Here is a 27,613-nt window from a genome sequence, read left to right on the forward strand (position 1 = left end):
ATTTGTAAAGACTCAAAACTTAGACATTTAATTTTGGTCGAAGAAGAACAGTCGTATGTATCTTAGGACACTCATATGATAATATTATGAAACTCGTTTCATAAACATATTCGCGTCTAACTTACTATTATAGACTCTTTGCATAATATAATATTAATTTATAAACCACTTAATACACCGTGTCCCGCTTAGAGGGATCGAGAAATGTTCACCATTTAAAATCAGATGAAGATATTGTTGTGATTTACATCTGAGAAAATGCAGAAATTGTTCAAGTTTATGCAACAGTGGTTTAAAAACAGCTACACGTTCATGCTCATGCGCACAAATGTTTAACGCGAAAACAAGCCTGACGCCTTTCAGTAGACGAGTAGAGCATTTCGTCACTGTTCTTCTTCATCGAGGCGACAGTCACAGGGACTGTGTATATAGACATGTTGCAGAACTTTTGTTGTTGTCCAACTCTCCTCCAGGATTGGTTTTTTTAGCAGTATGGGGCTACACAGATTGCTATGAAGCAATGCATGACTTCTTGGATGCAAACTTTCCCGATAGTTGATCGGAAAATGAGTTCCCCTTGCCTGGCTAAGTGGCTGACCTGACTCCCCTTTGGCTTTTTTCTAGGGCTTTGTGAAGGCTGTTGTGTACCAACGTGGCAGAGTTGACTCTTTGGAAGAATGCATCGTAAATGCAGCTGCGCTAGTCACTCCACAAATGTTAGAGAACACTTGGCAGGAACTTGAGTACCGTTTAGACGTCTGCAGGGTAATTCGAGACGCATGCATCGAGTTGGATTGACCATTCTCCGAAACTCTGCGAGTTTTTACATCAAGATATGTAAAAAGTGATGTTATAAAACCATTATTTATACTTGAAATTATCACATATTTCTCGAACTGTCTAAGCGGAACACGGTGTATTATAACAACCGAAATAAATGGAAAAAACTTTTCAGTGAAATACAAAAGATATATTGAACAAATGTTCAGTTTCCACTATGTAACAGTTACTGTACCGTATATTGATTGATTTTACAATTACTACAAAATCACGGATACTCACATTCATTGTAACAGTCATATTTACATATCAAAAACTGAGCCGTAGCTATTATGAATTCAAAATATAATTAGCCTATATTTATACATTAATTTAAGTTGTTGTTGATTTCCACTGTAGGGCCTAATGGTTTCTTCAGGCTATAAACGTGTTCCTTTTGAGTTAATTATCTCTTTTTTCTGTCTTATCTCATTAAATTTTCTTGTTAGCCTTCAGAAAAAACGTTTTACGTACCGGTAATTAAAATATTAAACAAACCAAGAAGCGAAATGTATATAACATTTTCTCGTAAATAAAAGTAAAATTATTCGTAACGCTACGCTGATAACATTGTTTCTTAACAACAGACTTAAGTGCATTTCTTTACGTTTAACTTCTTCGTGTTACATATATTACACTTCAATACATAGGTACTCTGGGCTGTAACATTTCTTATTAATCACATTTTTTCGCTTGCTAGTCTTCTTTCATTCGCTCAATGTAATTATAAGCCTATTTATACATTCTTTCATTTATTTCAATATTGTAATATTATTATATGAAATGTCTTCTCTTCTAGTAGGTTATAGCAATATAACGCAATAATTCAAAACAACAGGCCCCAAAAATATTTGAAATTCACCGTTCATGACAGTTGTTGAGAACATTTGAACATTATATAACTATAACAAAGTCTATTTTACTTTCTCTTCCTGTAGTGACTAACGAGCGTTTCAAGGGACAGGCATATCTTAGAAGCAAGATACTGGGTGATTAGGAATTCCTATTACACCTTTCTCCGGGTTACAGAGGAGACTTAATTTAAGTTTTGATAAGAAACTCATGTCCGTACTTTTTCGATGATGCAATGATGACAAGATCAAATAAATTTCAAATCTACCGCTTCACGATAGCAACCCCATTGACGGAGGGCGACGTCTTCGTGTACGCTTTCAATCAGGAAACGAGTGTCATGAGCGAGAAAATCTCGAAACACGATCCAAAAAAATTCCCTAGAATCAAGCCTATCTCTTTACTTGAAGCAACTAAGGAGATAGGTTTGGAAGTAAATTCCGAAAAAGACAAAGTATATGATTATGTCTCGCGACGAGAATATTGTACGAAATGGAAATATAAAGATAGGAAATTGATCCTCTGAAGAGGTGGAAAAATTCAAATACCTGGGAGCAACAGTAACAAATATAAATGATAGGCCTACTCGGGAGGAAATTAAACACAGAATAAATATGAGAAATGCGTGTTATTATTCGGTTGAGAAGCTTTTATCATCCAGTCTACTGTCAAAAAATCTGAAAGTTAGAATTTATAAAACAGTTATATAACCGGTTCTGAAACTTGGACTCTCACTTTGAGAGAGGAACATAGGTTAAGGGTGTTTGAGAATAAGGTTCTTAGGAAAATATTTGAGGCTAAGAGGTATGAAGTTACAGGAGAATGGAGAAAGTTACACAACACAGAACTGCACGCATTTTATTCTTCACCTGACATAATTAGGAACATTAAATCCAGACGGTTTGAGATGGGCAGGGCATGTAACACGTATGGGCGAATCCAGAAATGCATATAGAGTGTTAGTTGGGAGGCCGGAGGGAAAAAGATCTTTTGGGAGGCAGAGACGTAGATGGGAAGATAATATTAAAATGGATTTGAGGGAGGTGGGATATGATGATAGAGACTGGATTGATCTTGCTCAGGATAGCGACCTATGGCGGGCTTATGTGAGGCGGCAATGAACCTCCGGGCTCCTTAAAAGTCAGTAAGTAAGTAAGAATCAAGCCTAGTTTCTCTATTTCCCTATATTGCGTATGTTTTCCTAAATTTAGGGAAATTTCAGATAAACAAACGTCACCACGGATACGATGCGTACATGCGCAAGAACAGTACGAGAATTTCAATACTGTTTGTTTTGCTCATAACGTACTTCCCCATATAAATTAAATCAATCTGTCAATGCTTGTGCTAACCTGTTATCGGCTATTGTTCGTTAGAATGGTAAAAAGTGAAATTAACATTGAATTATAGGTAGTATTTGGTGCGTTGAACTGGGTGGGTGGACAAAACTGCAGAAATTGCAACGCCCAGTTAGAGTTAACTTGTCTGCAACAGCTCCACAGCGTGGATCTCAGTTATTTTGCAATTTACACGTGCATATAATTGGAAAAGTGGCACCGTTGTCTGCACGCGATGTCGTTACCGAAATCGTTAATATGAGGAAATAAATTTGGTTAGTTATCGATCCGCAGAATAGAAATTGATGAGGAGCGGGTGAGGCCCGGCAGCAGCGCCTCGTTATGTAGTTCCAGCACGCAGCTCTGTTATTACCGCCGCCCTTATCAAGCTCACGGCCGAAACATTATCATATGTTAAGGACGCCTCATATCCAGTAAATTGTATCGTTTCATCTTTATTGTAATTTCGTAATCATGTCGGAGAGATTTGAACACCTTTGTCTGTTATTTATTAATTAATTGTTCCCTTATCGACGTTTTTCCTTTACTCCTTAAATTTTCTCTCATCACTTGTGTAGTTACCAATTAATTATACATGTAGGCGTACTACATTACGTACTTATTCTATTCTCTATTTAATTTCATCTGTATTTACTTATTTAGTTATTTGTCATTTTATTGGTATCGGCACATGTTTTCTAACTGAATTCTTCATTTCCTCCGTTACTTTTACTAATTTATTTATTGGTTACCTTTGACGTAGAACCTCTACGATTTTCTACTCACTAGCAATGCGGGATAACTTCAGAATTGACCTAACATAAAAGTGTAACCTCCTCCCTTCTTCTCCTTTTATTGCCTTTGTCTTTGTATTTTTCTTGTCTTCCCTTGCTGTCCTTATATAACCATTGCTTTCCTAGCCTTTTCCTTGTTCTTTTCTTTGCCTTGATCACCTTATGTTCTCCTTCTCTTCCCCTTGTTAATATGGTCTTGTCCTTATTATCTATGTCTTCCCTTTGCTCTCTTTGTCTTCCCTTCCTCCTACTTGTCTTCCATTTTCTTTCATTGTCTTATCCTTCTCTTTTTTACCCTTATTCTCCTTGCCTTCCCCTTGTTCTCCTTGTCTTTCCATGGAATACCTTGTCTTTTCCATGTTCTGCTTGTCTTCCTCTTGTTCTCCTTCTCTTCTTTATGCTCTCTTTGTATTTCCTTTGTTCCCCTTGTTTTCCCCTTGTTTTCATTGCCTTCTCCTTTTTTTCTTATCTTCTCCTTGTTTTAATTGCTTTCCTCTAGTTTTCCTTGTCTTTTCCTTCATATCCTTGTCTTCCATTTGATGTCATTGTCTTTGTCATGTTTTCCTTATACAGGGTTGTTTCAGATTTCTGATAACGAATTTGAATGACGTCATATGCGTCAGGAATCACAGCGACGCGACAGCTGAATTGTGGCGAGAGGTGACAGACCAGTAGTGAGCGATTTCATAATCAGAGTGCACGGTGTATCACAGTAGCAATGCCCAAGAAAATCGAGCACTTTTGGGAGGGGTAAATAACAACCCTTTCCGATGCCAAGTACAGTTACGTGAAAATCATAGGAGCCTGCAAAAAACGTGGTTTTGTTATTTCCAAGAAAGACATCTTGTGTGTACCTAATAAGACTGACAAAGCTCGGATGGGATTAATTCCAGAGCAAGCAAATCCACCCCCTGTCACAAGTCGCCGCACCCCACGAGATGATACAAATTAATTCCATTCGAGCTTTACCAATCTTATTAAGTACACAGAAGATGTATTTCTTGGAAATAACGAAACCTCGTTTCTTGCAGGCTTCTTTTATTTTCACTTAACTGTACTTAGCATGGATAAGGATCGTAATGTAGCCCTCCCAAAAACGCTCGATTTTCTTGGGAATTTCTGCTGTGAGTCGCCGTGCACTCTGACTATGAGATCACTCACTACTGGTCTGTCACCTTGCGCCACAGTTCAACTGTCGTGTGACTCCTGATGCACCTGACGTCATTCAAATTCGTTATCAGAGATCGGAAACAACCCTGTATTTCCCTTATTCTTCTTCTTTTCTCCTTGTTGCCCTTGTCTTACCCTTGTTCACTATGTCTTCTTGTTCTCTTTGTCTTCTGTTTGTTTTTCCCTTGTTCTTATCTTCCTCTTGTTCTCTTTGTCTTACCCTTGTTCTCTTTGTTTTACTCCTTTTCTTCTTGTCGTCTCCTTGTCCCCCTTATCTTCTCCTTGTTCCCCTTGGTGTCCGTGTCTTTCCACATATTCTCCTTGTCTTCCTCTTGTTCTCCCTCTCTTTTCTATGCCCTCCTTGTATTCCCTTTGTTCGCCTTGTTTTCCTCGTCTTCTCCTTGTTTTTCTTGTCTTCCCTTGTTTCCCACGTTTTACTTGCCTTGTCCTTGTTTATATCAACTACCGGTACTAGGTTATATAGTGTGGATGAAACTGGTGATAAAGAGATTATATTTGGTGAAATTAGGCCGAAAAATCGTCATAGATTACCTGACGATCGCGTTGCGGTTTCAAAAATCCTCTGAAAACATCCGACCATGCAATCAGCCGAAGTGTGAATCGAACTCACACCCGAGCGTAACTCGCGAACAGTAGACAAACGTGCTACCGCCTGAGCTACGTCGGTGACTGGTAGAGAACTTTGTTGAGAACACTTTGTATCTATTCATCAGAAATAAATCTATAAGGATGTACCCGCAGTCGTGGGTAATTTGTTAAACATTTTAATAAAACTGGTAGACATTTGAATTTCTGCGTAATATTTATAGCGATTTTTTTTAAATACACTATTATTAGGTACCTAAATTACGATTTTATTTGCATATCTGATAAGGTAAGTAACATTGTAGTAATTTAGGCTATTTAAGCCTGACAAAACACAGGACTAAGAAGAAAATAAAGAGTAAAAAAATAATAATGAACAACGAATATAAGGAAGAGTTCAAGAGACTGGTGGATGAACAGGTACTGAAAGGCATTGCACGGAGATATATAGCAGAACACAGATCCCTGTGACATCACAAGCCGTAACGAGGCGAATATTTTAGAATTTGCTTGTTTTAAATGCAGATCATGCCCCTTTGTTGAGATGTTTTGGAGTCGTTCAGTCTGGGTTGCTCTGTAGAAGTTGGGTACAGAATTGTTGAAGTTTTCAAGTTCTGGCAATAAATTCCAGGAGTGCCGGAACACTTTTTGTCGTGTAAGGTTTCCAGCTACCTATTGAGGTCCTCAGTACACGCTCCTAATGAATTTGCATCCACTTATTTCAAATTTCCTTTCCGAGTCTCCTGCCTACACGACAAGAATTTCTAAAATCACTTGAGTTAGATTAATTAAACTCTGCAAGACCATGTGTCACTGAAGACTGTGTAACCTTCATTAGAAGATGTTTGTGAAACTTCGAAGGTAGGAACCGTTCGAGTACTAAAAAATGTCGACAGATGCATAGCTTTAATATGCTGCATTTATTTACGTAGAACTGCGTGTGGTTGATGCGAGAAATGAAGCAAGGGCAATAAAAGGAGAACAAGGGGAATATAAGGATAACGGGAAGACAAGGAGAAGACAAAGAAAACAAGGTGAAGACAAGAAGAGCAAGGGAAATGCAAGAAGAAGAAGGATACAGGAGAAATAGGCGATTATAAGAAGAACAAAGCGAAGACAAGAAGAACAAAAATAAAACTGGAACAACAACATAAAAATAAGGCGAAGAAGGTGAAAATAAGGAGAACAAGGCGAAGACAAGGAGAACAATGTGAATACAAGGAGAAAAGGGGAAATACAATGAGAAGTAGGGGATTATAAGGATAACGAATTGAAGACAAGGACAACAAGGTGAAGACTAGAACAAGAGCACTACAAGGAGAACTAGGAGATTATAAGAAGAACAAAGCAAAGACAATGAGAACAAGGTGAAGGTAAGGATAACAATTGGAATACAAAAAGAACTATGCAATTATAAGGAGAACAAAGCGAGGATAAGAAGAACAAAGCGAACACAAGAACAACAACAAGAGGATGACAAGGCGAAGACGAGAACGAGGGGAAGACAAAGAGAACAAGGCGATTGTAAGGAGAACAAAGCGAAGACAAGGAGAATAATTCGAAGATAAGAATAACAAAGCGAAAACGAGAACAAGGAGGAGACAAGAAAAATAAGGGAACACAAGGAGAACACTTGAGATTACGGGAACATAAGGAGAAGAAGGAAATAGAAGAAGAACATCTGTTTTTGTTTTACACAAGAAATGAATTCAGCTGCTAATAAGCAATACTAATTTATTTTTTAAACTTTCTTCTACACAAGAGTTTTAGTTGGAGAGCACTATCTTTATGATATTAGTTATTGCTTGAAAGAACAGAATGTGAAATTATTACGCCAAGTTTTTCCAATCAACTTTATTCATACGAAAATTTTTACAAAATGTCGTGTACGCTCTCAATCAGGGAAAGAGTGTTATAAGCGAGAAAATCTCGAAACACGATCCAAAAACAAGTCCCTAGAATCAAGCCTAGTTTCCCTATTTTCCTATATGGCGTATGTTTTCCTAAATCTAGGGAAATTTCCCTAGGGTTGACAACACTGCTCACAGTCAGTCTAAAATCAAACCCTTATCTTCTTCAATGAACACTCACCAGGTCATTACGCTCCATTTGAACATGACTCATGTAAGGGGATATCCACACGTGTTCATGTAGATAATGCTAGACATGACCTTCCTTGTTCATTGTACTCCACAGATTTGTATTGAAATCTATCATGGACTTGTTTCTGCCCACCTGCATTTTCAGAGACTTGTGAAGTAATCTGTCTTCGGCTCTCTCTCCCCATCTTCGCTAAGTAGCATTAATTTGCGTGAGTTAAGATTTTATCGCTTATTAATTAATGCTGCTGAACTTGTAAAAGTGTAATTACTTGCTAAATTATATTCCTCATTAACGTGCTTTCTACTAATTTGCATTTGGTTTTTATTTTGACTTTTTTATTGTGGTATAAATTTGTTCGACCTCTTCATTAATTTGTGATGGCATATGTATAGATTACTAATGACTCGTTTGTATCCTTACGATGGGCTGTATTCATGTCAAACCTTTCAGTAGAACGTTACATTTTCCCTACAGTAGTTTCTTCATAGCAATAAGTAAATTCTAATACGTACTGTACTTAAAAATAGAATATATATAGTATTTATTCTTTATTCAATTATAATCATCGTGTAAGCCTTCAACAAAATATAAATAAATGTTTGGGAATAAATTATGTTTGTGCATATACGAGTATATTATGAGTGTATGAATAAATGAATGAATGAAGGATTCAATCAATCAATCGATTATTTCTCGAATTAATGTACCAATGCATGAGTATATGAATGAATGAATGAATGAATGCTTGAATTAATGTACAAATGTTAAAAAAGCATTAATGAATGAGTGCGTGAGTGAAGGAACGAATGGGTGCGTGAATGAACGAATGGACGCGTGAGTGAAAGAATTGATGCGTGAGTGAACGAATCGGTGAATAAATGAATTAATCACTGCGTGACTGAGTGGATGAATGAGTTGCTGCTTGAATGAGTGCGTGAATGGGTGAGTGAATGCGCAAGTAGGTGAATGTATGCATGAGTAAATAAGTGCTTGCGTGAGTGAATGGGTGTTTGCATGAATGAGTGAGTGAATGCATATTTGCGTGAGTGAGTGAATGAGTGCTTCGATGATGGATGAGTGCTTGCAAAAGTGAGTGAGTGCTTGCTGGAGGGAGTGAGGCTTGCATGAAGGAGTGAGTTCTTGCATGAGGGAGTCAATGAATGAATACTTGCATGAGTGAGTGAATGAGTGCTTGCATGAGAGAGGGAGGGAGGGAGGGAGTGAGTGAGTGCTTGAGTGAGTGAATGAGTATTTGCAAGAGTGAGTGAATGAGTGCTTGCGTGAAGGAGTAAATGCTTGCATGAGTGCATGAGTGAGTGAATGAGTACTTGCATGAGTGAGTGAACGAGTGCTGGCGTGAGGGAGTGAGTACTTGCTTGCTTGAGTGAGTGAATGAGTACTTGCATGAGAGAGTGAATGAGTACTTGCGTGAGGGAGTGAATGAGTACTTGCGTGAGGAAGTGAATGCTTGTATGAGTGAGTGAATGAGTACTTGCATGAGTGAGTGAATCAGTGCTTGCGTGAGGAAGTGAATACTTGCATGATTGAGTGAATGAGTACTTGCATGAGTGAGTGAATGAATGCTTGCATGAGTGAGTGAATGAGTGCTTGCGTGAGAGAATGAATCAGTGCTTGCGTGAGGAAGTGAATGCTTTCATAAGTGAGTGAATGAGTACTTGCATGAGTGAGTGAATGAGTGTTTGCGTGAGGGAGTGAATGCTTGCTTGAGTAAGTGAATGAGTATTTGCATTAATGAGTGAATGAGTGCTTGCGTGAGGGAGCGAATACTTGCATGAGTGAGTGAATGAGTACTTGCATGAGTGAATGTGCGAAAGAATTAATATATGAATTTATTAGCGTATGAATGAATGGATGTATGTAGCCTATGAATATCTTTGTCAATAAGTGAGCAAATGAATGTTTGTGTGAGTGGTCTGAGTGAATGTGTGCTTGATTTAGTGGTGTATTTGAATGAAAATGAATACAAGAATGAGTGTGGGAACTAATGAATGAGTGCGACTGAGTAAAAAGAAGTGTGAATGAGTGGAGTGAGTGATTGAATGAATTATGTCAGCGAATGAATGGTTAAGTGAATGAACGTGAAGAAATGAATAATTTAATTGAGTGAATGGATGAATCATGCATTTATGAATTAATTGGAATGTTAGTGTGTAAGGAAGTTAATTCAATGTGTGAATGGAATAATGAATGAATTAATTAATGAATTCGTTTGATGAAATAACATCTAGTCATTTTCTGTGATCTTGCAGTTACCTACAGAGGTTCGCAAGTTCAAATTCCACCGAGGGCGATGGATTTTAAAGAACAATAAAGTCCTTAGCATGGCTTTCTTTGTGAGGGAAGAATAGCTACGGATCCCGTGTTGTAGATTTAGGCCTACTGCATGTGAAGAATCCCTATCCCTGATTGAAGGCTCCAGTCAAAATTAGTGGTTCACTTTTCTCTCACGTTAAAGTTTGACTCTGATTAATTTCTGCCGTTGAAAGCGATGCTAAATAAAATACTGCTACCTAAATAATAAGTTAAGATAGGGCGAAGGATATTGTGGAAGAAAATCGCGATCTTGCATTCTTTGGAGTTGTCTCACGAATATAAGTATATCTCACACCTGTCGTAGTTCAGGATTTGACATTCCACTGAAGGAACTTTCATGAAGCGAAAAGCATGAAAGATGACAACCTATGCACTAGGACAGATGAAAGCAAGAAAAAGGTTCTGTTTAAGGGGAGAAGATATTTAAATATGGAGAAAACCGAAAACCAGTAAATAAAAAAATAATTAAAAATAATTTTATGCGAGAAATGTATTATATAAAATTTAAAACGCGTTTATGACCTTGTCACCTGTTGTGACGTCATTTTTAAAGCTCTTTTGAATTTGCATTTTAAATTACACTAAACTTTGATTGCTACTTATTTCCTGTAACTTCAATTTTATTTTTACTCTATTCCATAGAAAAAGTTATGTATCTTCGGAAATATTAATTCTGCGTACATGATATATAATATGAATGTGCTTTAGGGTATAAATAAAATTTTCTCTGGAATATAAATTTGTTACTTTGTTGGATTTGTAAAAACATGCCTCCATATTTCTACAAACGTATTTCTAAAAATTATTCTTAAAATGTAATTGTATATCTTAAAATTATACTCTGAATATTTTAGAGAACGTGGTTTTGGGAGTAAGGTGTATGATTTTAAGTTTACTTTTAAAAATGGCTGAGATATATCCATTTAGTGAATTATTGTATAATGGTATTTTTTTTATTTGGTCGCCAATTTTTTTTTCAGTATCTAATCTCGAATTTAACTTGTTGCAGCTATTATATTTTTACTACGAAAAGAAAATAAAAATTCTACATCAATGAGGACAAAAATTCAAATTTCAGTATCTCCTCCCCTTAAGCCCTAGTACACGAAGCCGAAACGCAGCTTCTTCAGAAAGGGCAAGGACCACAAACACCTGTCATGTTTAATTAAGTTTCTGGAACACAATTTACTCTAACCCAATTAATAATGATGTTCTTCTTGAATTATGGTGACGCATGTGGTCAAGTTTCTTTTGTGGATTCCGAATTTCTCAGCTAGCCAGTGGATACAGTTGGCCAGCTTGCTGTTGCGCCTGTTCTTTTTTTTCCGTCAGTGTCTCTTGAGCTTGCCTGATGATGTATAGTGTTTTTTGTCTCGTTTCTAGGCCAACAAGAAAATATAACTATGTAGAATTTATTAGTGTCCAACAGAAACTGGAAGGAGGAAGGGATTATTTTCTTTTGCTTTAGACTGTTATGAAATATACATTTTGCTCCAGTTGAAACTCAACTTTTGAAACGCTCTGTGAAGTACAATACCACATAAATCTTACGCTAAAATGTTACAAACAGCGAACAACCATAAGTTAAGTACATTGCCACTGTTGTAGGCGAGGAAGAGAGAGAATATCGGAGTATCTGAGTCTTCATCTCTCTCGCTGTCCTACATACATATGCAGTAAAGTTTTGTTGGAAGAAACAACGAAAACCCTGAGGGGAGGAAAAAACACCCTCTCACCCTTTCCCGCTTGTTTTGTCTTCCCATCCTTATTCTATTTTGTCTTTTAAGTTCCGGAAACTGGTCAAAGCTTTCAGGTTTAGACCATACATTTAAACGACCTTTTCCCAGAGCTGTAGATTCATCTCTTCGTGATTCTCCGAGCTTGTCTCTATCTTGTTTCTCTCTTATAAACATTTATTACACATCTGTTCTTCTCTCCGATTATGTGTCAAATGGTCTTTTGCCTGTTTTTAAGCGGAGATGGTGCAGTCACCTTATGCTATTGTTTCTGGAGATTAATTAAGTTCTGAACAATACGTTACTACTCCCTAACCAGGGAATCAAGTGCTCTAGCCTCCATAATGCAGTGTGCTTCAGATAAGCAGCTCGCAAGAGCCTCCATGGGGGTGGGTGCTGAAGGCTTCCTCTGCTGGGGATGTTTAGCACTGCAAAATGTCGTTTAACGCTATTCATTACGAGTTAACTGAGTATTATGAAATGATGCTGTCTGAAGGCTTTGTTTGTCTGCTTGTGTCTGGCCGTTGTCTATTAATGAACTTTACTGCAAAGATTTTTTCTTGCTTTGTGAATTAAAAAGTATCAAGTCTAGATTCGATATGAAGAATAACTTCAGCCTTTGTGGACTAAGTTGTAGTTCAGAGTTTCGAATGCCACAAGAGATAGCTACTACAATTAGAGTCATGTACAACCGGTTACGAAAAATAGAAATTATATATTGCTATTGACCGCCTGGCGCTGTAGTCAGTATGCAAAGCTCTTCCGTTTCGCGGGTGTCTCAGTTTCGGTTTAACGGATATTCGAGTTGTTTCTCACTCTTTATGGGTGGACGGCAAAGGCAGACCACATTGAGGCATGCAGAAGTTACAAGAGCCCTTGCGGTCCACACCTATGGAGTAACACCTAGCGCCTCTGGCCGCGAAACCAGGTGGCCCGGGTTCGATTCCCGGTCGAAGCAAGTTACCTGGTTGAGGTTTTTTTCTGAGGTTTTCCCTCAACCCAATATAAGCAAATGCTGGGTAACTTTCGGTGCTGGACCCCGGACTCATTTCACCGGCAATATCACCTTCATCTCATTCAGACGCTAAATGACCTAAGATGTTGATAAAGCGTCGTAAAATAACCTACTAAAAGAAACAATAGCCCTTGCAAGGACATGATTATTATCGTGTAGGCCTACTATTTAATTGATAATTCTTCTTCTGTCACTACAGTCAATCAATGATCTATCGATCCATTCACCCATCGACTCATTCATTCATTCATTCATTCATTCATTCATTCATTCATTCATTCATTCATTCATTCATTCAAGTATTACAGTTGGTATCGTCAAGAACAAAACATATCTTCTTAAGAATGATTTATTAATGAAATAATGCATCTGCTTAGAGTAATTAAAAGGCATTAACAACTACGTTTTAGAGATATACATTTTGAGTTTAAAGTGTAGAATAGAATGTATGGGTGAACATATTAAATATATTATACAGAGTAATTGCCATGTAGGGATATTTAAAATATATAACAACACCCTTTTATCCTCATGTATCTGAGAGTTCCTTGATGGAATGGTGCTGACTTATTTAATTAATTAATTAATTTTAAATCCAAAATGTAAGTTAACTATACTACTACATTAATTATATTTATCGGTATCAGAATTTGTTGTAAAAGTGCTTATTCAAGATGTAATATTTCACAATAAATAAAGGGTGCATGTTTCGTAATGTTCGAGATATCTGAAAGACATTAAGTGCTAGAACGGCTATTTCATGAAAATAAAACACCGTCAGTCGCTCATAGGCTACCTATTTCATTAATGTAGGCTAATGAAAGATTTATCTTCGTTCCTTCCACCAAATATGTCATAGTAGTTGATGTGGAGGGAAATCAAGAGATGTCATATCTTAATAAGGAGTAATCATACTTAATAACAGGTTACTAATTCTAGTTAACGACAATTAATGTGCTTTTGTGACATATGAGGGTACATAAGCGGCGGGAGGACTACAGTGAGCTCTTCCTAATTGTTCGTCTATTTCCAGCTGTGATTATACGTCAGCAACAGTTCAAACACACCAATAGTTTTTGTCATAGATCAATAATACTGACAGTTAAGGTGGCGCTGTTAACAGAAGTTGTCCAAATTCTCAAGTCATACTTATCGAGCTGCTCGAGGAAAGCTGATTTGCAACACTTTTGCAATTTAATTCCAATACTAGCGTGTGATCACCCATCATTATGAATCTCAATGATTAGACGTATAAGAATCCTTGCTTGCTTTTACATGCCTCGTTCTTTAAATATATATACGGTACAATAAAACTGATAATGTGAGAGACAAGATGTAAAATGTAATATTATAAACCATTCCTGCAGGAAAAACGGCCAACTTTCGATGTTTCACTGTATTGCCGACAGAGGTGTCGACCAATATCCTTGATTTTTTTATACCACTGCAGAGAACATGCCTCCTGTTGACAACCTCTCAAAACTTACGTTGACGCTGTTGTAAAGCCGCGGTAAAATCATATATGCACTATTGTGGAATTACCCGTACTGCGGAATTAGCCGAGTTTCTCCTATCATATTTTCTCAAATTAAATTTAATATTTTGTTAACATTTTCTTCATATCATACCTGTCTCTATTAATAATCTACAAAAACCAATAATACAATATGCTTAATATTCTTGTTTTTAATTATCTTCCTGTTACGTTTACAGACCAAAGAGTGGCTCGATGTTGCTGTACAGCCGAAAGAAGGTGCGGTACCGCCGAGATGGCTACTGCTGGAAGAAGCGGAAGGACGGAAAGACCACGCGGGAAGACCACATGAAGCTTAAGGTTCAGGGCACCGAGGTGAGTAATATCATATTATCTCTTTTCTTCAGAAGAACATAAAGTAAATCCGTGTTATTATACAAGGTTTATCACGTAGAACGCAAACGCCTGCCCACACCTTCCACGGCACTTCTACCGCATACGCCTAGCACAGTTGCCGCGTCATGGCCCGGCTTGTCTCCCCTGATTTATGCGTAAACTAACAAGGACAGGACACGCTCTGTGTATCACAGAATTAAATAAGATTGTGTGAGATGAAAGTACATGAGGTACTGTTTAAAGTCATACCTGGTATGGGTGGCCAATGACCCCTCGTTTTGGAAATATTGGCTATTGTTTGTGACATACATTCGTTAGGTGCTCAATAGGGAAGCATTAGACTGTGTAAAAGCGTAGCCCATATGGTTGGATGCTGAGTTGTTATTCGGGCAACCTGAGTTCGAATCTTAACTGATCCTATATTTTTTTCTTTTAATAATGATTAATATTGTGATCACAGTTATCTATTTACATACCAATATCATATTTCTCAATGTATTGAATGCTTCATCATGTTTTAAACAAATTACTAATTAACTAACATTGTATTGTAAAGGCTAAACAATGAAATACTGCTCACGTAGGAAGGTAAGATGTGTCACTGGTGTTTGTTCTATTTGTGTAGCAGCTATTCCATTTCATTTGTACCCGATTCATTATGATGTCATAAAAACACACAAAACATACATATTTCCTGCACCATGCACAGCAAATGAAAGAAGGTTGTCCACAGTCACACACATTTTTCCGCACTTCTGCTGCGAAACAGATATCCTTCACATTCACAAACACTTCTCGTTCATTTATCATTTTTTATGCATACCACGCATATTTCAACATGGCTTTGAATATAGGAACTGACAACTGAAAGCGAATTAAAATAATAATAATAATAATAATAATAATGATAATAATAATAATAATAATAATAATAATAATAATAATAATATCAAGCTTTAAAATAAGAGAAGGCATTAGGTTTCGAACTCGAGTTGCCTGGATGACAACTCAGCATCCAACCACATGAGTTACGCCGTTATACAGTCTAATGCTTCCCTATTAGGCACCTAACGAAAGTATGTCATAAACAATTGCCAATATTTCCAAAACGAGGGGTCATTGGCCACCCATACCAGGTATGACTTTAAACAGTGTGTCTTGTACTTTCATGTCACAAAATCTGATTTAATTCGGTGATATACAGAGCGTGTCCTCTCCTTGTAAGAAGTAATGTGACTAGATTAAGCTTACCTTTATTCACAGAAGGTGGTCAAAATGACGTCCCTCTTGCAAATTAAATAAAAGGATTAACACGTATCTTTATTTCCTGCTCTTAGAAAGTCTGGCATTTTTATTTGAGTGAGTAATGGATGGAACCCTCATTTTCAGACCCTGTGCATATGTGCTTTGGTACGTGAACCGGCGATGCACTGTTGCCAAACTACACAGACTTTCCTCCTAATCTTTTATGTAACCATGCACACAATTACAAATTTATTTTAATTTATTCCATTGCCTCCTTCAATCTGCACAGTTATATCAATTCCACTCTGTATATACAGATCAGATGGTCCTCTTTTTGAATGAAAATAGGATAAAAATGAGTTAGTGTTCCTTCAGACTAGGCCACTTTTAGTGGCAAACCAGTGGCGCTGCTAAAGCACGACTGTTGGACCAGGGCCACCAATTCCTGACGGTGTACAGGCTTAATTAGAAAAAAAAATGTCACGACATAATAATATAGAATGACGATAATAATAATAATAATAATAATAATAATAATAATAATAATAATAATAATAATAGTAATAATAATATAGACTACTAAAGCCACCGGCGTGGCTCGGTCGGTTAAGGCGCTTGCCTGCCGGTCTGAGTTGCGCTCGGGCGCGGGTTCGATCTCCGCTTGGCTGGTTGGGTTTTTCCCGAGGTTTTCCCCAACCGTAAGATTACCAGGTAATCTATGGCGAATCCTCGGCCTCATCTCGCCAAGTACCATTTCGCTACCGCCAATATCATCGACGCTAAATAACCTCGTAGTTGATACAGCGTTGTTATATAACCAAGTGAAAAAAACTAGACTAGCCTACTAAATTGCTGGAGTAGTGCGAATTACGAATAATGTAGTAAAATCCCCTTTATTTCCCGTTAAAATAAAATAACGCATCTAAAATAATGTCATCATCATCAATAACAGTCTTGGATTAGGCCTCCTGGCCTGTTCCACTTCCAGAAGAAAGTTGGTCTTTTCCTAAAATAATGTACTAAATAAAATATTAACAAAGAGACGAAAAATTAGCTGATCTCAGGATAATTGAACCTGGGTTCAATTATACCTCGGCCTTTGACTTTGCCATTGCACTACAGACACCTATTTCTAGCATATTGGTTGAATTACTCGTACGTGCTATGATTGGTTTGATGTTTGGTGCCTATTATATTTAATTCTGAATTCTTAAGAAGTAGACAAAATATGTTTTATGCCATATCGTTCCTCATTTGCCTAATTTTAAGTTAATATTTTTATGCTCGACCATGCCGAAATGTAGTAATTATTCATCTGGTAGTAGCCCTTTAATGCACCTCATTAAAGTACACTTGTTCATTATAGTTCAGTTGTTCAGCCAATGCGAAATCACCATTGTAGCATTATAAAAGCGCAAGTATCGATTATTCTCGGATATGCAATCGAAAGACAACTAGCGAAAAGTCACGGAGGCTGGAAATCCAATACTGTCGCAGAAGGTTATGTTCTGTTACTATAATAAAAAGCGTTAGTTGTAAATAATATTCAAATAAATTCAATTTGTCATCTCGTTTTTCAATTCTAAATCAATTCCCAGGTTGTATCAAGACTAATGTTCATGTTATTCTCTAAATTATATCAAGGTCAATGACATTCGTTCCTCGGAAAAAATCAATACTTTCGTGTCTGCGCATATCTCACAATTTAGAAGGTCAGTTCCGCTCCTCACTTACATAACCATAACATGAATACGTATGAATAATTTCAAGTTAGAAATATGGTGGAACATAAAAAGTCGTATGAAACTTGCCTATAATGGTAATTAAGACGCTCGTATGAAAATTGTGAAACTCGCTTGCGCTCGTTTCATAAACAAACATACTCGCGTCTTAATTACTACCATTATAGGCTCGTTGCATAATTTACTATTATTGTTCTGATGTAAATAATCAAACAAGGTATGGAATATTCCTCGATTCAGCCTTTCCAAAACAATGGATAGACTCAAACTCTTCTCTTTTTATGTCTATTCTTTCTCCGTATGAGCAAATTTACCAAAAGTATCTCCTTCTACGTCTATGTTTATTGAAAGAGTGAAAAATTATCTACAAAAATTTAGCAGCGCCATTAACGCGCCACTAGAAGTGGCCTGGTCTGAAGGGACCCTAAATGTATATAAATAATTTTGAAGGATTTTCTTTCCAGATTGAATAATGCGCGGGCATTAGTGGTACGATGAATGTAACTTTTATATGTATGTCATTAACAGGATTTATCACCAAAGAAAAAAGTGATTGTTATCATTCCTCTGGAAACGGAACTGCGGGTTATAAATTTCGTTGATAAGCTTAAATTTGCAATTTTATGCATATATCAAATACAACTAATGGAAGGAAAACAATAGCTGGGCATTCACAATTTTTCAGCGCTTTCTGCCGAAAGAGAGATTAATATCCAGAAGCTTTTTGTTACTGTTTTTTTTTCCAATACCAAGTATTGGTAAGCAAGCGTGGGATATAAATGTGTACGTCATATACTTGGATATATAATCTTGAAAAACCTGTTCTTAATTACAAAATGAGTAAGTATGAACATATACAGGTGTACACACATTGGATACTAACTTTTGGCGTTTGAACACTAGAATGAATGAATGAATGAATGAATGAATGATTAATGAATGAACTGAGGTAATAATCGACATTCACCTTTTCCAACTAATGAGCTATGGGACCAGAAGTAAACTGTCTGGTACTGTATCGTGTGCTAAAACTCAACATGTTCAATATTTCAAAAACATTTCTAAGCGACTCGTCAGAGAAAATGAGTTGTGTGACAAAAAATTGTCCTCCATACGAGACTTATCATCCGTCCGAGTTTTTCGCAGAGTTCGTATTGGCCCTGAATATAATGATAATTAATATAATTATAACGAAATCTGCTGCTGAATCGTTAACTAATTGCCAGCCTGGTAGCTGGTACTTACATTGGCGTAGCTAACATAGCAAAGTACCGTTTGCTTCAGAGCTATTTTATTAAAGAATCCTCAAAATGTTATTATACATTACTGGAATATTCCAATATTATTTTCGATATCTTCTGAAGTATTGGAGGTGTTCAAATATACTCCCTCCATCGTAAATATCTTTTCTTCCTTGTTAATTTTGTGCAGTTTAGAAATATCCCCCTTTTCGCACTTCTTAACAATCTTTTGAATAGTTTCTTTTTGGAAAACTAACACCATACATTTGGACAGAGGTTTGTAATAACAGACCAACAAACAAAATCGCTTTTTAGAGATACAAGAGTCATTTCATAAATAATGTACAGATTTTCAGAACTTTGAAGTGGATGACACAACACCAATGAAATTACATCAGTTACAGCTGAAGGATTGAGGAAGAAGGGACGTGTGTTCGTTTCGCCCATAGTATACTCTGTGGTTAGGTAACGAGAGCTAGAAATGGAGCCTACACGTATCTCGGGTACTGCGACGATTGAAGATCAAAGATCGAATCTTTACGTGACATATAAATCCAAATTTCCACAGTGCTTTGAATGGAGTTTGTGGTGAACTTACAGTTTTGCCAACCTGTGCATTATTTATGAAATGAACCTGATATTTAGGTATTTAGTTGGAATTAATTGTAAACTCGTAGTACCAGTTTTATTCAAATTCAACTGACTCTCAGCGTGAAAGAAAATAATTTCATTACTAAACAGGACATTATTTACCATTATAATAAATGTGATATAATTTTTGCAATATAAAACTGTGTGTTGGTGTGTTGTTGCAGAATACAAAATGGAGGAAAAACAAGAGAGCAAGAACTGAAATTCAGTGTGGACTGAAAAATAATAAACCATGTATTCAAGTAGGCCTACTTTTTAAAGACAGTTTCAAATATTTGCCTGCCGATGACACCATTTATAAAATTGCTGGTTGGTCTGTTGTTGCATAACTCAGTCCATTTTTCTTCTGGATTTTTGCTATTACGTCTCTTTATTCACCTTTTCAACATATCTAAGTAGCACGAGTATATTCGCGGCTATAATTGTACCGAATTACCACGAACAAAAGCTGTAGTTTTAATGGAATGTTGACCTATAACATACTTTATTACTCTAGTTTTGTTTGCAGTTTATGAAGTCACCGTAAGAAGAATGCAAATCATGATTCTATTTAAGTTTCAAAAACGTGCTTAACACTGCTGAGAAAAATAAGATAACGTATTCTGTTTTTCTATACTTTTGTTTTTAAGAACGACTGCAGCAATCGTTTGCAGTTTATGAAGTCACCATGAGAAGAATGCAAATCATGATTCTATTTAAGTTTCAAAAACGTGCTCAACATCGCTGAGACAAATAAGATAACGTATTCTGTTTTTCTATACTTTTGTTTTTTAGAACGACTGCAGCAATCTAAAATTAAAGTTTGAGAAAAAGGTGTTTATTTCTACTTTATTACCGTTATCGGAAAGCGATCGTTCCGTTTGTGCGCAAGAACGCGACTACAAGAGAATTCTTTACTCTCTATTCTCTACTTAGCTATCTTAAGACGTGGTCCTTCCTGAACACGAGGTGGATTTCTATCTTTGTTTTTTTTTATAATAACATGTTGAAAAATGCATGTATACATTAGAGATGAAAAACGATCGAGAAAGCAAGACTAACAGCGCCCGCAAAGCCGAAAACCCGCACGACAATATTCTATACCTGGCGTCGTTGATGTAAAGACTGCTTGCGAGTGTTTCGAGACGTCGACATTGATCACTCCCGAAGTCCCGAACATCAAGCAGCCTTGAATCGCCACAGTGGTTTACACCTGACTGAACTTATCTACTTTGGCAACTGTTATATATATATATATATATATATATATATATATATATATATATATATATAAACAATCAAGTAACCTATTTTAATCGTCATCTCTACAGCTACTACCGTCTTCCTTTGCCAGTCCTTCAAATCCTTCTGTCTTGTGCGTTTTCAGTCCTCAACCCCCTCTTGTGCATGACCTCCATTACTTCGTTGTCCCAAGTTCTTTTTGATCTACGTCTTCCTCTTCTTTCTGGAGGTTTCCACTGGTAAATTTGTTTAGGCCATCTATATTCACCCATTCTCGTCAGATGACCAAACCCTCTTATTTTCTATTCTATTTAACACTGTCTCTTCAGCATCCATTCTATGCCTAATTTCTTCATTTTTTATGTGGTCCAAGCGGGAGACTCTAGCACTTCGTCTCAAATAATCCATTTCTGGGGCCAAAATTCTTTTTCTATAATATGCATTCGTTACCCATATTTCACTGCCGTAGTTTAATACAGATTCAACTAACATTTTGCAAATATATTTTTTGGTATCATTCCAAAGATGTTTATCCCACCATATAGAATTTAAACATGTTATAATTTTTTTACTTTGTTCAATTCGGATTTTTTTTTTTCCTCTTCGCCAATACCTTCTGCTTTAGTTATAACTGTACCTAGATATTTTGCCTGGTTAACTTGTTTAATTTCAATTTCATCATCTGTAACACTATTATCACCACTTTTACTATTAATGGCCAAATATTCTGTCTACATTTCAGTGTATAATAATCCGTCCCCCAGTCTTTATTTAATTACCAGCCCTTATTAAGAGGCTAGGAATTTTGTTTTCATATATTTCTGATCAAGTATGCAATCTCAAGTAAAAAGACGTTGACGTTATGTTTTATATTCCTTAGAAATGCAAATTTATTTTAGAATTGTTTTTTTTTTCTATTTATATAACCATAGGTAGGCTAATATCATATAATAGAACCAGAACATTTTGATAACTAAGATACTGTTCTGTTTTGTCTTTTTGTCTCATTTAAACATTTATAATAGTATTTATTTCAATGATGTATGTTATTCAAAGTTACGAAATCTTTCCACGCCAAACAAATGCCATTTCGAGAATGATGAGCGAGACTCGAAGCCCAAGAGAATGACGAAACGAGACTCGAAAGACAAAAGTAACGAACACAGCGAGCGAGAGCGGCAGTTAATTTGGAACATCTCTAATGTGTACGATCATATTCTCACACATAATAATCCGTTTATACAAAATCCTCCTTTAGCATTTGGATTAGATTTCACGCTTTACAACAGTGCCGGAGAAGTTGCCGAGGAAGCACGGCGTTACATAGGAATTCTACGATAATATATTGTACTTACTGTATTTAACCACGGAGTAGAAGAGTTCTTCGCTATGACAATGACCGTATGTTCTTCCCAACGAACCAAATGGACCATAGTTAGATTCCTGGCGTGGACGAAGATTTGCCTCTATCTCACGGGATTGGGGGTTGGTTCCTTGTCTTGTGATATCTCTGCGGTGGCTTAACCTTTCCTAAAGGAGGCCCATAATGTGAGAGTCTAGTTTTATTTTAAAGACTATATTACACTATTATTCCGCCATACTACTTTTGAACAATAAAACGGTACGGAACGACGTGTTTCAACCAATCATGGCTGCTTATCCGAAAATTTCCATAATCTCCCTTGAATTTGCTTTTTATCACCTTCCTAGTTTTGTCACCTCCCCAGTATTTGTTCCTTTGTTTGCCAACATTGTACTTTCAATGACTGTAGCATTTAAAATGATTCATATTTATTTCATTATCCTTAATTAAAACTTGTCTTTCACCTATCTTCGTTAGGCCTACATTATTTACATTATGTTATAGCTTCTGCAGTATGAGATTAGTCATTAATGGTCATGTAGGAGATGATGTCATGCGGTTGGGATTCTGTCAATGGGTCATTGCTAATGTACCGATTGATTCTGTACATTCTGTTTAAGGATAAATCAACATTTACCAGTAACAGAATAAAGAACATGTGCAACTATCATCTATACTATGAACACCCTAATTTTCAGCGTTGTTTCGCTTGGAAAATGTACACACTGTTTCCTTAGCAGTCACGCTCAATTTATAACAATAAAAAACCGACTGCTACAGAAAATAATAGTAAACATATGCCTTAATAAACCTCTTGACTATCCTTCAGAGCTCCTATATTTAGAATTTAAAATATTTGACTTCCATCAAATTTATAACAATGTATTACTGTATTTCGTACATAAAAACCGAAACGTATTTAATTTATATTCACATAAATATAAAACCAAAAGATCAGACAACATATGCTTGACAGTTCCTAAATGTACTACAACTGTAGCATATAATCACAGTAGCAACTTCGGTCCAAGGCTTTATAACATAACGCTTAAAATAAACATTAAAAACCACGGAACAGAAAAAAACTGAAGCATTGACCTCTAGTGTATAATAAAATTCATAAATATAAATATATAAATTACTAATTCCATCATAATTACCAACAAATAATAATTTAATAAAAATTTCAGTAAAACAATTAAATATTAATAAATCAAAACAACAAAAAAGTTACTATAATAATTATAACGAAAAATAGATTCTCTTGCTATAATCATCAATACACAAATTCATAGTCTTAATAAAATCAAACCAAAAGAAATAAAATCAGTAGATAATACCTAATTTCCCAAACATACAATTTGTTAATGCTCCTTATTTCAATAAATCAATTAGAAAATGGGAACTTTTTGTCATCGTGTCCCGACAGATGGCAGCAGGGGCTAACCCGGTCCAGGTCCGACAACATGGCGTCTGCTTTGTTTATATTGTATCCGATATTGTGAAGTCTATTGACTGAATGAAGTTTCTGAATTACTTATAATTATTTTAACATCTGACTTGAATACTAATACTAGTAGCAATACTAATGCTAATTTTGACTATAGTGGTATTTTCACTATTTGCAGTAATTACACATGCATGATATAATATATAGGTTTGGTAGTGATATTGTTTTATATTTGAGTATTTTATATTCCATGTTTAATACTATATTCAATTATATGTTGAATGCAAATGTTTTAAAAGTGAGAGTATTACTGAATGGAATAAAATAAAAATGCCAGTAAGTTAAGGGGAGTCTGTACTGTCTGTCATCCCAGCAATGAAAAGCAGAGTAATAAAAGATAAAGACCGTAATTTTAGCCTGTTACATACAATAATACTTGAAGAATAACCCCTAAAAATGTTTAATGTATATCTTATGTAAGTCCTGAGAAAAGTACACCTAAATTAGATGAAATTTACATTGCTGGGATAGGCAGTACAGACTCCCCTTAACAAATATTGTACAGTGAGGAAATTATTCATTCCTTATATAAGAATTTTGTGAGTAAAAATTCTTTGAAATGCATTTCATAAAAATTGCACAGTTTCTTAACCATTATTATGAATAAAAGGATCATATATATATATATATATATATATATATATATATATATATATATGAATTACTTTAAAATCCTTGAATGTATACACAACTAATCTGCATACTTTTCTGTCACTGCAAAATAACTGTCCCTGCATCTGATAAAAATACTGATGAGTTCTTTTCACCACATACTATCCACTCACATCGCAAAGATATAAAAAGTCCACTGGGGGATATTACACTGTCCTGAGCGGAATACGGACATTTAATTTCTAATATTTCTTCTTCACTTATCACCCAGTCAGGCGAAGCACAAATGAATGGATGTGAACTGCTGATGAACAACCCACAGAGAGATGTTACAATTGCAAATCTGTCTTCAAATTCTCTGACAGCCACAGATTCATATTTTTTGCCGTGCTCTGTGGGCTTTGAAAACATTTCTGACCAATTTGTCATGGTTTGCAAAAGGTTCGACAAGTTTGTTTTCTCAGTTAGATGACAAATTCTCTTAAATGTTGTACTTGATATTCTCACTGATCGATGTTCAATGATTAGATATCTGACCTCTTGTTGCCTCTTCTATTTTCCTTGCTTCATCTGCACTCAGGTCGATCAGCTTATGTGAAAGGAAAAATAATTTTTCAGGTGACTGACAGTAGTCATGGTCGTTATAAAATGCTCTTAGATTTGCTGGGGAATAAAGCTGCAATGTAGGAGGAGGAAATATAGTTGGAAAATTAGCAGAAAAGTTAATGGATAAGTTCCTAAAGTAACTGGAGTAGGACTCAGAGGAACGTAGGTTATGTGGTCTGGGGTCAAACTGAGAAAATAATTTTGAAGTGCTTGTCTCACTTATATTCAAACATGACGCTTTCATTAGTGAACCCTTGAACTTTTTCACTTTGTGAAATGCCTGAAGCTTACTGGTACATGTTTCTTGTGTTTTCATTGTTCTTGTTTTTGTGATAACATTGATAACATAATACTGTGCATACATACTTGCAATGCGCACTTGGTCCTATTTCTGCTGCACATTCACATTCACATTCGTCAATTAAAGAGACTTTCACTTTCACATCAACATTATAAACTATTTACTTTTATATGAGAATGAAACTCTGTTTTTTATAAAAGAAAACGTATTCACTGATACCATACGAAAACACAATAAATATTTTTCATTATACATTTTCATCCCCATATCACAGTCTCGTTTTTCACACAGCTGCAAATAAACCTTAATGCAGTCGTCCGATATGGCAGGAAGTAAATCATTATTAATATCCTGATACAAAGAAGGATGTGGCGAATCCATTTCGAACGTAGGCCTATCATCTTCACTAGGAATGATGTCACGTTGGTTGAAGGTTACATCGTAATCTTTCAGCCTGAAACAAGAATTTTTACAAAGTGTTAGGCCTACATATCAGACTTTAAATAGGAAATATTTTCACTGAATTTAAATTCAATCCATCCCTAATTTAATAATAACGTAAATGTAATACTATAAAACTTTAGGTCTAGGAACATACCTCTGTACAAGATCTGCTTTCTTGCCATGAATTTTCGCTTTCCTTCGGCATAATTCATTTTTCAATTGAGTTAAACTCCATTACTCACACTTTTGCATAAATTAATAGAGAACGTAAAGTTGTATTCGGAAATAAACTTCCAGCAATGTCATGTAATAACTAACAACGAAGTAGAAGCACATTAGCGCGTTATGTAGGACCGGGTTGGCCCCTGGTGCGCTCTGGTGGTGAATTCTGCTACTACACGCGAAAGGTTCCCATTGCTGTTAACAGAGAAAATTTGAAGTTCAATTATTGTGATATCTGTTTCTTCTTCTTCTTTATTATTATTATTATTATTTTTTTTACCTTTACTCTGTTATTTAATATAATGTCTTAACATTATGTGGAATGCCCCCTGATCACGAGTATGTAACTTTTTCTGGTGTGCTAGATTGTTTTGGTATAAAAAATGTGTATCTCTTATCTGGAAATAAAGTATTAATAGTATTATTATTATTATTATTGTTGTGCGACCTCCACTTAGGTCGCATTAGGCCTACTTGCTAACCGGATGGCTACTACGTTCGACTTCTGCTCATACTTATCAGGATTTCTGACACCACCATTTTACTCAACAATGGAAACGATTTTACTGGAAGAGCTGGAGCTCTCAGGATACTATAGGATAACTACATGGTTACTAAACTTAGTCTGAATTGATTACAAATGAAAACTCTATTTGATTTATTATGAATTTACAAAATGTACATGAAAGTTACTTACAAGATATTTCATGGGCTAACGCTGACGCCATAACGCTACCTTCTGCTTCTTCACCAAGAAGACTCGATTAACACTCTTCGTAAGTCTCAACTAACTCCAGAATCTCCTCACCAACACTTTTTATGTTTCGTTATCGGTTTCCCGCCCGGGGTACCAACCACGCCATCCACCAGGTGAGATGGGCTTAAAACCCCTTTTGATTTCACGTGCTTGCAGATGTCGTCTTAATCAAACATCTATTATAATGAATCCGATTCAATGCAATATAGTGATAAATCGCTGTAATGAGGCTACGCGTAAGAAAATAGTTCGAACAATGCGTGATATAATTTAACCAATTAAAATGCATGCTTTGTTCTACTGTACCAATGCGATTAGTCCAGCAATGATTTGTGGCGTAAGAATACTTTTATCGTAGCCAATGATTTACCACAAGCGCGATAAACTCTATAACACTGGCTAAGCATCTATTTACTTCGCAAGCTGGGATTGCATTGCGCGTCTTAACCATTATTCCGCTGACACTGTTCCTGTTTAAAATTTAATACTGCAAGGAAATCATGCTACAGGGCGCTCTTTAGCCCTGGGGCATAACATTATTATTATTATTATTATTATTATTATTATTATTATTATTTACCAGAACGAATGCTCTGTATATATTGTAGCACTATGGCATATAATAATGAATGGTAGCTTATGAAAACTGTTATTTTATCTATTGGGCTATGAGAAACATGTAGCAATGTTTAATCCCTCTCAAGATGAAACTTATTCTTTCTATTTAAACTCTTCTTCTGGTTTTGAAGACTATTGGTATGGTAGTCGAGAATATTTTGATTAATCTTTAAAATGATATCTATGAATCCGAGGAGAATAGAGGCAACAGATTGGAAAAGTTTTGAAGCTTGCTGCAGTTTTATTCGTATTTGCAAATATCTCGAAGCGACGTAATTTTCAAAACAAACTCTCGTCGTCTTAACAAAGTCAAGTTTAAATATATGAAAGCCTGAAAATACCTTCCACTTCTTCCGTGAAAGTTTATATTTATCTACATCATCTTATGTATGAAAAGAGCGGTCCTTCCTTCTTTCTCTCGTCTGAGAAATGAGAGATTTTATT

General features: G+C 36.0%; 1 protein-coding gene across 11 annotated transcripts in view; it reads left to right on the top strand.

The window, feature by feature from the left end:
* Positions 1 to 27,613, top strand: part of Camta (Calmodulin-binding transcription activator) — a 1,741,786-nt gene that overhangs the window by 1,469,416 nt on the left and 244,757 nt on the right. For all 11 annotated transcript variants that reach the window (XM_069821663.1, XM_069821692.1, XM_069821654.1 and 8 more), the window contains one exon: positions 14,480 to 14,615. In XM_069821663.1, coding sequence (XP_069677764.1) covers positions 14,480 to 14,615 — 136 coding nt within the window. The remainder of the gene's footprint in view (positions 1 to 14,479; positions 14,616 to 27,613) is intronic.

This window comes from Periplaneta americana, chromosome 1, assembly GCF_040183065.1.
Source record: "Periplaneta americana isolate PAMFEO1 chromosome 1, P.americana_PAMFEO1_priV1, whole genome shotgun sequence".
Lineage (NCBI taxonomy): Eukaryota > Metazoa > Arthropoda > Insecta > Blattodea > Blattidae > Periplaneta > Periplaneta americana.